The 13,384-nt window shown below is 51.8% G+C and overlaps 1 protein-coding gene across 1 annotated transcript; it reads right to left on the bottom strand.

Annotated features, from left to right (window-relative positions):
• Positions 1-6,703: 6,703 nt before the first annotated feature.
• KISS1 (KiSS-1 metastasis suppressor) lies at positions 6,704-13,367 on the bottom strand. Its single transcript, XM_079108151.1, has 4 exons — positions 12,992-13,367; positions 12,152-12,189; positions 9,276-9,416; positions 6,704-7,138 (listed from the first exon to the last, which is right to left on the bottom strand). The coding sequence occupies exons 3-4, from the start codon at positions 9,376-9,378 to the stop codon at positions 6,828-6,830; spliced, it is 414 nt and encodes a 137-aa protein (XP_078964277.1). The 5' UTR covers positions 9,379-9,416; positions 12,152-12,189; positions 12,992-13,367; the 3' UTR covers positions 6,704-6,827.
• Between the last annotated feature and the right edge of the window lie 17 nt (positions 13,368-13,384).

Here is a 13,384-nt window from a genome sequence, read left to right as displayed (position 1 = left end):
GAGGAGAGAAGTCTCAGGGCGACCTGAAGCCCTCGAGGGACTTTCTAAGAGAAGCAGAGCCAGACGGAGGCAGAACCAAGGCCCTTGAGGTTTGGCTGGAGAAGCACCTGGCTTCGGTTCCCTTCTAAGGAAGGACTGTCTAGCTGCCCAGCACGTGTGTGCCCTGGGACCCTGCACAGTCACGCTGAGGCTTCCCAGGTGGGAGAGGGCCTCCCAGCTCCAAGGATTCCCGGCATCCTCTCTGCCTGGCCGCCCGCCCTCTTCCTCTGCCATTTCCGCTGGGGTGGGGTGGGATAGTCCAGGAGGGTCTCCTTCCCTCTGACCACCAGCCTTCCGGTGTCCTGTGCTGTGGGACAAAAAGGAAAGTGTGCAGTTCCCTTATCAGGTCATCTCCCAGCTCCCTCGGCCCAGGGGTCCAGTTATTCTCACAGAGTCTTCCCCAGGATGCCATGTCTGGGCCCGGGCTGCGTCACCTTGAGGTCAAGGTCAGGGGTTGGAGTGAGTAGGGGCAAAGGAAACGGTTTTATTGCCCCTGCCCTCTGCCAGTGGGGCAGAGCAGTTCGTGAGAACTAGTCAGAGGAAGCATAAATCCAGTCTGAGCCAGATCCTCCCATCTTCCTTTGGATTCTGCAGCCAGTGCAGAGTGGGGTCGTGAATCTTAGGAAATGAGTAGAGCCCAGGCTTGCTCTAACCATGGCCCCAATTCCCACCCTCCTCCACCATAAATGACTCCAAGGGAGTTGGAGTGTTGAGAGTGAGACTGGGGGTGACCTTGGAAGGTCATGAGCAGAGGGAGGAAGGGTTGGGTAGCATGAAGTCCAATTTATGTCCCATTCGAAACACGCATGGATTTATTCCCGGCCATCAGTCTTTGGTGGGAAGCTCTTACCATGGCCTCTGCCCAGGGGAAGGTAGTAAGAGTTAGAAATTGATGCTGGGCACAGTGGCACAACTCTGTAATTCTAGCGACTCAGGAGGCTGAGGCAAGAGGATCGCAAGTTCGAGACCAGCCTCAGCAATTTATCAAGGCCTTCAGCAACTTGGTGAGAACTTGTCCCAAAATAAATTAAGAAAAAAAAAAAAAGAAAAAAAAAAAGGCTGGGGATGTGGCTCAGTGGTAAAGCGCTGCTGGATTCAATCTCCAGTACAAATCCCCACTCCACTCCTGCAAAAAAAAAAAAAAAAGAGAGATAGAAATTGGATTCAGTGAGCTCCGTGTTGGGAGCTAGACATCTCTGGGCTTGTTCTGCTTCTGTTTCTAAAAAAGAAAATGGAGAAGCAGGAGAAAGAAGAATGCTGGTGTCTTTCTTCACCTGTCCTTCCCACATCACGCTTTGCTCCGCATCCCTGGAGCACCCTAGCTGGCCCCTCGGAGGAATTTTTCAATCAGTTGGGAGCCCTGAGCTCAGCGATGAGCAGCTGAGGCCTTGGGAGGGAAACAGAGGCCCAGAGTGGGGCTTAATAACCGTCCAGAGCTGCCGTGGGTGGGAGGATGGTCGGACGGAAGGATTACTCAGAGCTCGGGGGAAGGGGTTGGGGCTGAGACAGGCGAACCTTGGAGCTGGGATGGGGTGGGGAGGAGAGAACCAGGAATCCTTAGCCATTTGTTGTGGGGACCTTGGAGGAACGGGAATTCAACCACAGGGTCGCGGCGATCCTAACCTGAGGCCCGTTCAAGCAGTGACCTGGGGAAACTAAAGGCAGGTTATACCGGTCATGGGAACTGCAGAGGCCTGAATGGAGGAGAGGTTTGGCAAGAGGCCTGGGGGCTTGGTGGGAGAGCCTGGGCAAAGGGCGGTTCCTGAAACAAGATGCACCTGGCTGGGGCCGGACACCACCACCGCCATGAAGCAGGAAAGCTAGAGGCAGAAGAAACTGCTTTGTCCCAACTGGCCCTGGAAGTCTATTTGGTATCCAAAAACCTAGAGGGCTCCTTTCCTAAAGAAGAGTGGCAGAGAGCAGCTCGGTGTGGTGTGGGTGGGGGTGGGGCTGAGTGCAGGGTGGTGGTCCTTTTGGGAGGATGGGGGACATTGTGAGTGGAATGTCACCAGCAGAAGCATGGCTGGGGATGGCAGCAGCTGGGAAAAGTCTGGGTCTTTCCTATTCATGACCTGGGTGCCCCATGAGCCCCTTCAATCTGAAAATTCATGCCCTCCTTCCAGGAATTGTCTTGCATGAACTCTTTGGTCATCTTTACTCTTTCCTTTTTCTTTTCTCCCTTCTTAGAACTCATGGTAGTAGGATGTAGCAACATTCTTTTGTTTTCCCAAATTTTTAGTATTTTATCTCCTGATTTTTTTTTTTTTTTGGGGGGGGGGGGTTCTACCTTGTAGATTTCCTTAAGTCTATGTCCCAACTCTTTTATTTCTTTAAAAAAAATTGTTCTCATGTTCTTAACTTGCAAAGGTCCTTTCTGATCTGCTTCTTCCTATTTTTATTGCATCCACTACTTTTTTATGGATGCAAAATTTTCTCTCATCTTCCCCCAGAGGATAATAATTACAGACTAATTTTTTAAAATGTTATCTCTGAGATGAAAAGTTTCTGGAGATCCATTGCACAACCATGTGAATATAATTAACGCTAATGAACTGTACACTTAAAAATGTTAAGATGGGCCGGGTGCAGTGGCACACGCCTGTAATCCCAGCGTCTCGGGAGGCTGAGGCAGGAGGATCGCAAGTTTAAAGCCAGCCTCACCAACTTATTGAGACTCTGTCTCTAAATAAAATATGAAAAGCGGCTGGGGATGTGGCTCAGTGGTTAAGAGCACCTGAGTTTAATTCCCAGTACCGAAAAGATAAGAAGAAGAAATATTAAGATACTGAATTTTATGATTTTTTTTAAACTACACACAGAAAATGATAAATCTGCTTTCTGCATTGTCTCTGACTTGCGTTCTTTTGCTTTGGTCTCCACTTCCAAACTGCACTTTTTTCTACAATATTCTGTGATTCCTTGATTTTCCATTCATGGATAAGAGAGAGGCAGGTGGAAGGGCCTGGAAATTTCATGCACTGGCAAGACTCAAAGGCTGGAGCACCCCACTGTAGACACAGCTGTGAGCTGGCATTTTCCTGGGGCTCCTTCCTATATCTGCAGGTCTTGTCTGTCACCTCCTTTGTAGGGGCACACAGATGCTGCTTGCATTCCTGGAGCAGAGAGCGAAGGGGCTGGGGCTCATCATGCAAGCATGCAGAGTCCCTCTTTTCAGCTCTTCTCTATCTTGGTCCTTACCGTGCTTGATGTCCCCAAGTAGGACATCTCCACCTTAGTCTCCCATAAAGGAAGCCTCTGGCCTCTTCCCAGTAGGGTAGTGGGAGACCATGGCTGTGCTGGACTCAGGAAGCCTGACCCCCTCGTGCAGATTTTCAGCTAGCGCCCTGGTTTTTAGCTCAGGCTTCATCCTACCAGACACCTCTGTGATCAGAGACGTGGTCCTGGGTGAGAGGCAGCAGGAGCCCCGTACAGGATCCATGGCTCTGCCAGACCCTCTGTGGAATTTCCATCTTCAAAATCTTGCTTCATGTCCTACCTGCTATGGTTTCCTCTCCCTTCTTTGTCGTTGAGGGGCTATGCCGCTTTGCTCTCTTAAGGGATTAGAGAGAAGAAGCAAATGTGTCGTGAATGGTAACTTTCACCATCTTGTGATGTAACACATTGAAGGAATATTTGTAAAGATGAATTTGGATGGATATTCTGGAATGACAGGAAATCAAATCCTGAGGTGGTGAATAGGGGGCTCTTTACTGAAAAAAGAAGAGGGAAAATGGGAGCGGGTGCAGAAAGTGAGGAAGAGCACCCTAGCTCTCTTTGGACTTGATGTCCTCCGCCCCTCCATACCAAGTCTGAGCCCGGGGAAGTTACTGTTAGAGACCAGAGGCCTGGCCCCTGGCCTGAGGATCCAGGGGAGGAGGCCTGCTGTGGGTACAGTTACATCGGTTGCCACACTGCTTCCCAGGACAAACCCTTAAGGAAGGGGCAGGGGGTTGGGTCTGCCACCCAGCCATACTTGAAAGGGAAGAAGAGCCTGCAGCATAGAGGAAGACTGCAGTTTGCAGTTAAAATGTGGGAATCCATCTGTAACTTTCGAGCTCTGCGATGGGGACCTAACCTCTCTGACCCTCGGTTCTTCCTTCTATTTTATTTTATTTTATTTTTTTATTTTTTATTTTTTTTTGCGGTGCTGGGGATCAAACCCAGGGCCTTGTGCTTGCAAGGCAAACACTCTACCGACTGAGCTATCTCCCCAGCCCCTCTTCCTTCTATTTGATGGGGATCTTACTGCCTACCTCCAGGGGTGTTGAAGCTAGAGTGAGGATGGATGTTTTAAGAGTGATACTAAAGGCAGAAATCTCTCCGCATCCCTCACCTCTATCGTCCATATTTCTTTCCAGAGGGTGGGAAAACAGCCTGCTACTTTATGGAAGACTTACCAAAAGGGATGAAGCCAGGGAAGGGACCCTTTTGCTTCCCTTGACAAAGGACACCCTCACCCTCCTGATTTCTCACCCCTTGGGCCCTGTCCAGAGATCTCAGGAAGAAGCAGTTTTGAGTGACTCTGTGAAGCTCTGCTTTCAAGTCTTTGGGTTCCTGCACTTGGGCTCTGAGCCTACCCAGAGGTGAACACCTGTGGGTCAAGTAATAACACAGCCTTTCGGAGCCCCCAATCTTCTCTTCACTTTCCCTCCAGCCTGAAGAGCAGGTTCAGGGTTAGACCGGAGCCACATGAAACCAAACATCTCGTTTGTCCCGCAGAGATCGCCACCCAAGATACGAGGCCAAGAGCTGTGAAGCCCAGTCTCAGAAGTAGCAGTTCTGGGTCAAGAAGCACAGGACTGGCCACCAGCTCCCTTCTAGCTGTCTGCGGAAGGAAGCAGGGCCTTTGGGCTGCCGTGAGAGCTGACAGGCTTGAAGTGTGTTTGGAGGGGCCCACACCACCCTCAAGGACACATAGGCGCACGCACGGAAACATGCACACAGTTCCTCGTGTTTACTGCTCTCACACAGACAAGTCTGCTTGAGAACACACAACCCTGTTCTGCGGCCGAGACTGCCATCTTTCTAAATTGAAGAAATATTTGTAAAGACGAATTTGGATGGATATTGGGGAAATGACTGGAAATCAAATCCTGAGGTGAGGGATGGGGGGGCTGTTTATTATGACCTGGTCCCTGCAACAACCCAAAGCAAGTCCTGCCCCAGACTCCCCTCTCTGAACCACACAAGCACAGGCAACCTTTTGTAAAACTGAGACTTTTGTAAAACTGAGACTAAGAGCAGATTGTAGAGACCCATTGGCCTCCCCCTACTCACGGGCTTCACCAGAGAAAGGCTTGGTTCCAGGGGGCTAGGAGAACTCACTTATAGGTGTGGAGTTTGATTCCTCTCCAAAAGGTTCAGAGGCACACCCCAGACTGTGGGGGGATGAAATACTCTTCTGAATATCAATAATGTCATGCTGTCAAGACAAGCTATGACGCGAGCTCACAGCAGTATGGGTAATTCGAGAGATCCTGGAGGGTGGATTCAAGGGTAAAGATGGGGGTGGGGCAGGTTGTCACGTTCCCATGGCAGCCTATCTTGTTGCCATAGCAACATGGCTCTGCCTCCATCCTGCAGAGTCCTGGTTTCTGTAATGGGTAGAAAACTGTGGTGCTTCACAGTAGGTGGGTGGGTCCCACAATCCCTCTGGGAAAGAACATTTCCATCCCAGACCAAGCAGGATAGGGGAACCCTGTGAGTTGTCTTGTGGTTGGGAAGGCAGCTTTCCTGGGGTTTTCCTAATGACAAGGTCTACTCTTCCTACAGAAATGTCTCCTCCCCAGCTATTGGGCCCCCCAGGTGTCCCAGGAGGTTGAATATTCTTTCTTGATCTGCATCGCCATCCCAGAGAGGCAGGGCCATGCAGAGGGGAACCAGACTCTGGTGTCAAGAGCGTTACTAGGCTTGCCACTTGCTGGCTGTGTGCCTTGAATGAGTCCTTTTTATGAATTTTGGGGTTCTGCATGTAAACATGGGCTAATACATGCCTACCATTCTGGGTGGTTTACAAGGATGAAGTGTAACATGGGATCCAGTCTGGCTTCCCTGGGGGAGGGTGAATGGCTGGGTCCATTGTTGGTCACATCTTACTGTCTGGGGGCCAAGCACCCCCACAGAGGTCTGACAGTGGGGCTCAGGTGATACTTAACCCCTTGGGAACAGGTAATGGTTGGCATTATTTTCCAGATCAAGCTGTCCAACTGGCTGATAACTGCCCCAGGAAAGGGACCATGTACTTAACTGGTCTGCTCTTTTATACCTCCTACTCAAAGTAGGGCCTTGGCCCAATGTTCCTCTGCAAAATGTTACCCAGTGCTACCCATCTGCAGGGAGGTAAGTCTACCGATAAAGAGAATGGCTTCAGAACAGTGGGTGGAAATTTGATATTGCTGAAACATGCAAGCAGCATTTGATTTGGGCTTCTCTTTAGTTGTTTAAAACATTATTTGGGTTTTCAGTGGTTCATTTTATTTTTTATTTATTTTGAGTGTAACACTGAAAGGACTGGGGAACCAACAATCTGATTCTTCATCACATCTAGTTTGAGAAGCACTGACCTTGACCACACCAGAGACATCTTAAAACCAGCTAAAGATGCTACTGAGCAGAAACTGGGAACGACTTCATCAGCGCTGCTTGCACAAATCAGAGGCTAATCACACCGCGGTGAGTTGGCGGCATTACTTTTATTGCCTCAAGCCAGAAGCTCAAGTCCCCCTCCCCAGCCCTGGCATGCTCTGCCTCTGGTCCGGTTTTGAAATTCACTGCCTACACCTGCGCCCTCAGCCCTGCTTAGCGCCTCCCCGGTGGCTTCCGGGCGCCGTATGCCGCTTGCCATAGCGCAGACCGAAGGAGTTCCAGTTGTAGGAGGACAGGTCCTTCTCTCGCTGCACCAGCACCGCGCCTCGGGGCGTGGGGATCAGGCGACTGCGTGGGGTGCACGGGCCCGTCCGCTGGGGCCCCGCAGAGCTCTCGCCTGGGGGACACAGCGAGGCCCCGCGAGGACTCAGCCCGGCTGGGGCAGGCTTCTTCTCGGCGCACCGCAGGTCCTGCTCCCAGGGGTCCAGGACCGTCAGCGGTCCCACTCGCTGGCCTAGGGCAGACGGTACGGGAAGGTAAGGCCAGGGGCCAGGAAACACGGCTTTGGAACACCCACTCAAGCCTTCATCCCAGCCGGGCGCAGTTGTGCACGCCTCTAACCCCAGGAGCTCGGGAGGCTGAGGCAGGAGGATCACAAGTTCAAAGCCAGCCTCAGCAACAGCGAGACCTAAGCAACTCAGTGAGGCCCTGTCTCTAGATAAAATACAAAAAAGGGCTGGGGATGTGGCTCAGAGGTTGAGAGCCCCTTAGTTCAATCCCTGGTACAAAAAAAAAAGGGAAGGGAGGGAGGGATGGAGAGAGAGAGAAAGAGAGAGAGAAAGGAAGGGAAAAAAAGAAAGAGAGAGAGAGAGAGAGAGAGAGAGAGAGAGAGAGAGAGAGAGAGAGAGAGAGAGAGGGAGAGAGAAGGAAGGAAGGGAGGAAAAATCTCCATCCCGTGCTTACTCTTGGTCCCTTGACCTCTGGGAAGCTCAGTGCAGAACCAACCAACACAGGAATCTCTTAGCTAGGATGGTTAGACCTTTTGCCCCTCTCTCCCTCAATATAGTTTTGATTTCCAGTGTTTCCCAGATTATCTTAAGTATCTTTTATATTAATTTACTTTCTTTTATGAAGCAAGTCAGGTTGAATTTGGAAATTAAGAAAAACAAAACATTTGGAGGACATTCAGCTCTGCCCCTCTTCTGACCCAGCCTGACCTCTGGATTGTTTCCACATCTGACTCCCCATTAGACTGGGAGCTCCTTGGATGAGAACCAAGTTTATCCACCTATTTCCCCACTGAGAATGCTCAAAACAGTACCTTGCACATAGTAGGTCCTCAATAAATGCTTGTTAAACATATAAAAGTTAATGAAAAACTTGTAAATCAAGGAAGTGGAACCAAGGCCATTGTGCCTCCACACACCTGTGATCCAACTCTAATCTCTGCTTAAAAAATGTTTGTGACCCTCTATGAAGCTATTATCAGGGCCAGTGAAGGCCAGAGATGACCTAGGTCACCTTAACTGGCTCACCTCCTCTACCCAGCTCCCCTTCACACTGAGGGATAACAAGGCTCATTTGGAGGGCACTTCACATGCAAGGCTCATTAAGTTCACTATACTTTTTGGCAGTAAAATAGGGCGACTAGCTCTGAATAGACAATAAGTCAGCCAATTGTGGTAAGAGATTAGTGGAAATGAGGCCTCATCTGTGAGCCAATGTGTATTGGGTGGGGGTTGGCTCTGTGCCTGGCTCCTCAATGCCCTGGCACACTTTGGAGGGTATGGACATGGTCCAGAGTTAATAATCATCTGCCTAGGAGGTCCCTCCCTCCCTGCTGAGGGTCCGACTGAGATGGGTGAGGGGCTCCCAGTTACAGCCACTAAGCCAGCAGGAGGATCACTGCTCAGGCCACTGCGTGTGGTCTCCCCTAAAGCCCTTTGTCAGAAACAGCCAGCCCGTTATCCCTGGGCAGTGACGAGGTTATATCACATGTGCAGTATGCCCTGAGTTCCACAGCTAGGGATTGAGGTCCAAGGGACTAAATGACAGGCTCTACTTTGCCTAAAAAGCCGAAAACCAGTAAGCGTTCAATCTCATGCACCTGCCTTGGGGACTATCACTGCCGTAGCTCACGCCACTCAGCAGAGCTCTTGGGGTGTGCAGGCACCTGTGGGGCCTCTGCAGGTGGGGAGGTCTCTTTGGGCTTCAGTTTCCCCAACTCACTGGTTCCCTGGTGAACTCATAAGATTGACAGGTATTAAGGGTCTGTCCTTGTGTTTAGGCTTTTTTTTTCAAATCCTCTATAAAGGGTCTGGATTCACTGATAAAAGAAGCTTACATATTAAGTGTTTTCCCAACACCCGCACCGAGAAGCGCTTGGTATAAGCAGAGAACACTGTGAGAAAACCATGAAGGAGCTTGGTGTATAATAAGCACCTGAGCCCAGGTGAGCCTCCTGGTGCCGGGCAACAGTGGTAAGCTGTCTCTCTTCTCCCTGTCATGCACGTGTGGCGATCTTAGATGACCTCAAGTGCAGCATTAAACACCTATCAGTAGACTGGCTAAAATTTGAAAAAACATGGCAAATCTAATTTTGCAATGACTCGCTTGCTCCCCCGCCTGCCCCTTTCCCAGATGACGCGTACCTGTGGGTCTAGGATTGTCCATAGGTGCCACCTTTGCCAGGGGCTCCCCGAAGGAGGTGGCACAGAGGAAAAGCAGTAGTTGCCAAGAAATCAGTGCACTCATCCTGCTGAGAGGAGGCAGGTCCTGGAAGTGGCCTGAGGCTGTGACAGGGAAAACAAGGACTAGGTCAGGTACAGAGTCTGGGCTAGCTGCCAGGGGCAGAGCCCAGGGAAAGGGAGAGAGAAGAGAGTCTTCTCTCTCCCTTTCTGGGTGTCCTGGGAGGCTCCCAGTGGAGGATAAGCCTGGAAAAAATACCACAGGGAAATGGGGTGAGACCACTTGCCTGGGGGTACATCAGGAGGGCTTCCTGGAGGAGGATGGTTAGGGAGGAAGGAAGGATTCAATTTGTTGGAAGGGACAGGATTTCTCAGGTTGGAGAATGACCAGGATTCTGAAGGTCAGGTTTGCTTGAGAGGAATGCTGGAGAAGGGAGGGGTGAGATGTAGCCTGGGAGCCAGCGGGCAAAGTCTTTAAAGCTTCTCTCTGGAGCCGGGAGCATGCTGGGCTCTGCACAAATCCAGCGCTTCCTGTGTTCCACTCTCCCCTTAGTATGTGTCTTCCTGCATCTGACCCTGTTCCTTCTTGCTTTAGTAGAAACCTAATTCTTTATCATCTCTAGGAAAAAAGGAGTGAAGAGGCGAGGAAGGGGCAGTCATCATACTCTCCCTCAGAGTCCTTCGCAGCCTTGAAGACCGTCATTAAATTGTCTTATTGCCTATAATTCAGGGATGAGAAAAGCCTTTCTCTGATTTATCAGGTCAATTGTCTTTGCAGTCTATTCTCTGTGGGCTCTGAGAGGATATGGACTGAATTGGCCTCATCATTTTGGCTGCCGAGAAGGGAGCTGTGTGTCCTGCCCCTCCCCCACCCCGTTTCCCTCCCCCACCATCTTGCTCTGCCTGCCGCCCCTGCCCCACTTCGCCAGCTCCAAGTCCAGTTCCTCTCTGAAAACGTCATCAGGCACTTTGATATTATTCAATAAACATGATTAAAGACAAACCTCTGGGCAGGCAGGGGCACCGTGCAAAGCCTAGCACCTCTGTGCAGGGCGAGGCCTGGGGGAGGCAGGGGAGCATCTGTGACCGTCAGCTCCTCATGGCTACCCAGCCCACGCCTCCCTCGAAATTGCCCCTTCCTGTCTCCTCCCCGATGCAGGACTCAGGCATGGCATGCAGATCCTGCTGTGGGATCACTACTCCAACCTGGTCTCAGCTCTGCCCTGAGCAAGCCGCCCCCACCAGGCCTCGCTGGTCAATCTGTAGGGTGGGGCATTGGATCAGCTGCCCACAGCTACCCACACAGACGGTTACATGTCCTTGCAGACTCTGATTCTGTGACACCTTGAAACTCAGACTGGAGCTTTCTGCGCCTGCCTTAAGCCCTGAGGTGGGATGTGGAATAGAAGCAGGTTTAACCCCTAGAGAATGCCGGAGGAGCTGCCAGACCCCGGACACACAGGGTCCAGGTTGGGTTGGGAGGCATTCCTTGAGCCCTGCTTTGAGGTGCTGGGGGTACACAGGTGGGCTGACTCAGGTTGCTGCCTCCCCCAAGTTCTCAAGTCCAGCACAAGAAATTGACTCCTAAGCCGATCATTTCAAAATAACACTGTGAGTGGCATGCGGGGTGCATGTGAGTACCCAGAGGGCCCTGGGAGCTGGGGAAGCCTAAGTCCAGGCAGGCTTTGGCGATGGCGGCCTAGAGCAGGAGTGGACCTGAAGAAGGGACATCTGCAGAAGGATCCCTGTGGGGTGCTGCCGAGGTCAGAGAGCCAGAGGGAGGTGGGAGTGGCAGGCAGGGTCTGGGTGTGGAGGGGACTGTGGGTCCTTGGGCAGGACAAGAGGTAGTGTTCCCTGGGGGCGGGAAGGACTCTGGAGGGGTCGGAGTGTGTGCTGATATGCGCTGCAGCTGGAGCATTCTGGCCACTGTGCAGAGCAGGACTGCAATTATCGTGTGCACCCTGGAGGAACGCTGCTTGCCCTCACACACACACACACACACACACACACACACACCGTACACTCACACACACCCATACATATTACCATTTCCCCCACATCATGCTATACACACCATGCTACACATCACACACTGTGCACATATACACATGCTATACACATCACATACACTCCCCACATACCATGCACACACAGACCCACATACCACAAACACTGCATATACACATATATATACCAAGACACACACCTCCACATACTCCACATACACACCCCACACACGTAAACACACACAACTCTTGCTTCACTGCCTAGTCACCAGGGTGCTTGATACATGGGGTAGGATTGAATTGTTTGGAAAAGAACCATCATCTTCTAAGAGGCTGGCCTGCTGGGGACAATTTTTGTGGCTCCCCCACCCCAGGGAGTTTTGTATCTAGTGAATACAGAGCATCCAAGCATGGTTGGGAAGCCTTTGAAGTGGGATGACTTCCTTCCTGGGGTAGCTGGTCCTTGTTCTTAGCAAGAGGCTAACAGGGTGTGCATGTGGTCAGGTTTCTATTTGGAGGAACTGCCCATGAGCCCTAAGTGGTTCTCCCAGCTCCCTCTAGAAGATTCTGCAGCCTCAAATCCCAGCCACAGATAGTTTCTTCATTGCATTCCATGTGCAGAAAGAAAGAGCCCCTTGGGACCCCAGGTCCTGGCTTTACGCATGAAATACAGGTCGTCACTATTCAGGGCATCCCAGAATAGTCTGGCCAAGCTGGCCATCAGGAAAGAGCAGTGTCCCCCACCCTTTTGTCTATCTGGGTGCATCTGTCAGTCTAGGAACTGACCCCTGCTCCCCTCCAGAACCTCCCGAGAGTGATGCGCAGGACACCTACCTTGGCTCTTCCTGGCCCGGGCGAGATCCACAGGGTCTCTGAGGAGAGGCGAGGAGGCTGCCTGGGTGGGCGAGCACCGGAGGGAGGGGAGCTGGGCTCCTTGCTCACTCTCGCCAGCTGCTCAGTCAGTCCCCTTTTATGAAGCCCAGGTGACGTCTCCAGGCGTCAGCCCACCTCTGCCCCCCTCAGCCCTCAGACCCTCTTCAGAGAGCTCAGCACCCTGCTGGCCGCCTCCTCTGGGCTCTCAGGCCTGGAGCAGCCTCTTCCGCCCCCGCAGAAGCCCTCCAAGGTTGGGCTTCTAATTCTCCCTAGTTCTTCTTGTCCTCCACCTCTTCCTGCCCTGGCCCACTCAGCTGGGGACCCATTCTGCCCCAGACAATGAGGAGACACTGTTGGAGGAGTTGTGAGTACGTGGAATGCCTTGTTCCCTTCCCACGAGAGCCACCGACACACCCAGTCTGAAGTGAGTGCAGAGCAGAAGGAGGGGAGGGCACATCCTGACCCAGGGGCTCCCCCTGCCCACGTGCTGCCAGGTCTGAGAGGAAGCCAGGTCAGCTTGGGCCTGACCGGACGCAAGCGCCCCCGGGCTCCTCTCTGCTTCTGGGGTCGGGGGTGTCTCTTTTCTTCCCCCAACTACTGCGCCCAGTGCTCAGCATGGGGTTTGGAGATGAATATATGACAAGGTCAGACGACGGGGAGACAGTTAAGTCAGCAGCTATCTATAAGAAAAGAGAATAAAATGGTGACCCTAGGAGGGGGACGAACCCCGGAAGCGGCAGAGAAGGAACTTCCAGACAGCACCACATCCAAAGGCCCTGCCCCTCCTCTTGCAACACCCACGGTCACACCGTTTTGTAAATGCTTGTGCAGGCAGGGACAGGCCTCCTCCTTGGACCCTTGACACTTATATACAGCGAGGTCCCTTCATAGATAAAACTTCATGCTTTGCAAGTGACTTCTTTTTTCTATTTCTTGAGCCTGCAAGAACTCTCTTCACCTTGGACGACGGGCCTCCCAGGACAGGGACTGTCTTCGGTCAGACTGGGCCCTCAGAAGGCAGAATCTCTGCCCTCAGACAGGAATCGGCTCTACCTGGAAGGTGTGCTGTGCAGAGCAATCAGGTCATGGTTGAGCAGCGCTTTCTGACAGTACCTAGGATTAGTACCAGGCTCACCTAATGTTTACTGCTGACAGGAACTTGGAAACGTGCTATTTGACTCACGAGGATTATTA

Source organism: Sciurus vulgaris (genome assembly GCF_902686455.1).
Source record: "Sciurus vulgaris genome assembly, chromosome: 12".
Classification (NCBI taxonomy): Eukaryota; Metazoa; Chordata; class Mammalia; order Rodentia; family Sciuridae; genus Sciurus; species Sciurus vulgaris.
The sequence above is the reverse complement of the archived record's forward strand: the minus strand, read 5'-3'. Positions and strand labels throughout refer to the sequence as shown.

Coding starts and splice junctions, on each gene's coding strand:
- KISS1 (XM_079108151.1), bottom strand. CDS start 9,378: ATGAGTGCACTGATTTCTTGGCAACTACTGCTTTTCCTCTGTGCCACC. Junction 7,139..9,275: donor GGACAATCCTAGACCCACAG/GTACGCGTCATC, acceptor CGTCTGCCCTAG/GCCAGCGAGTGGGACCGCTG.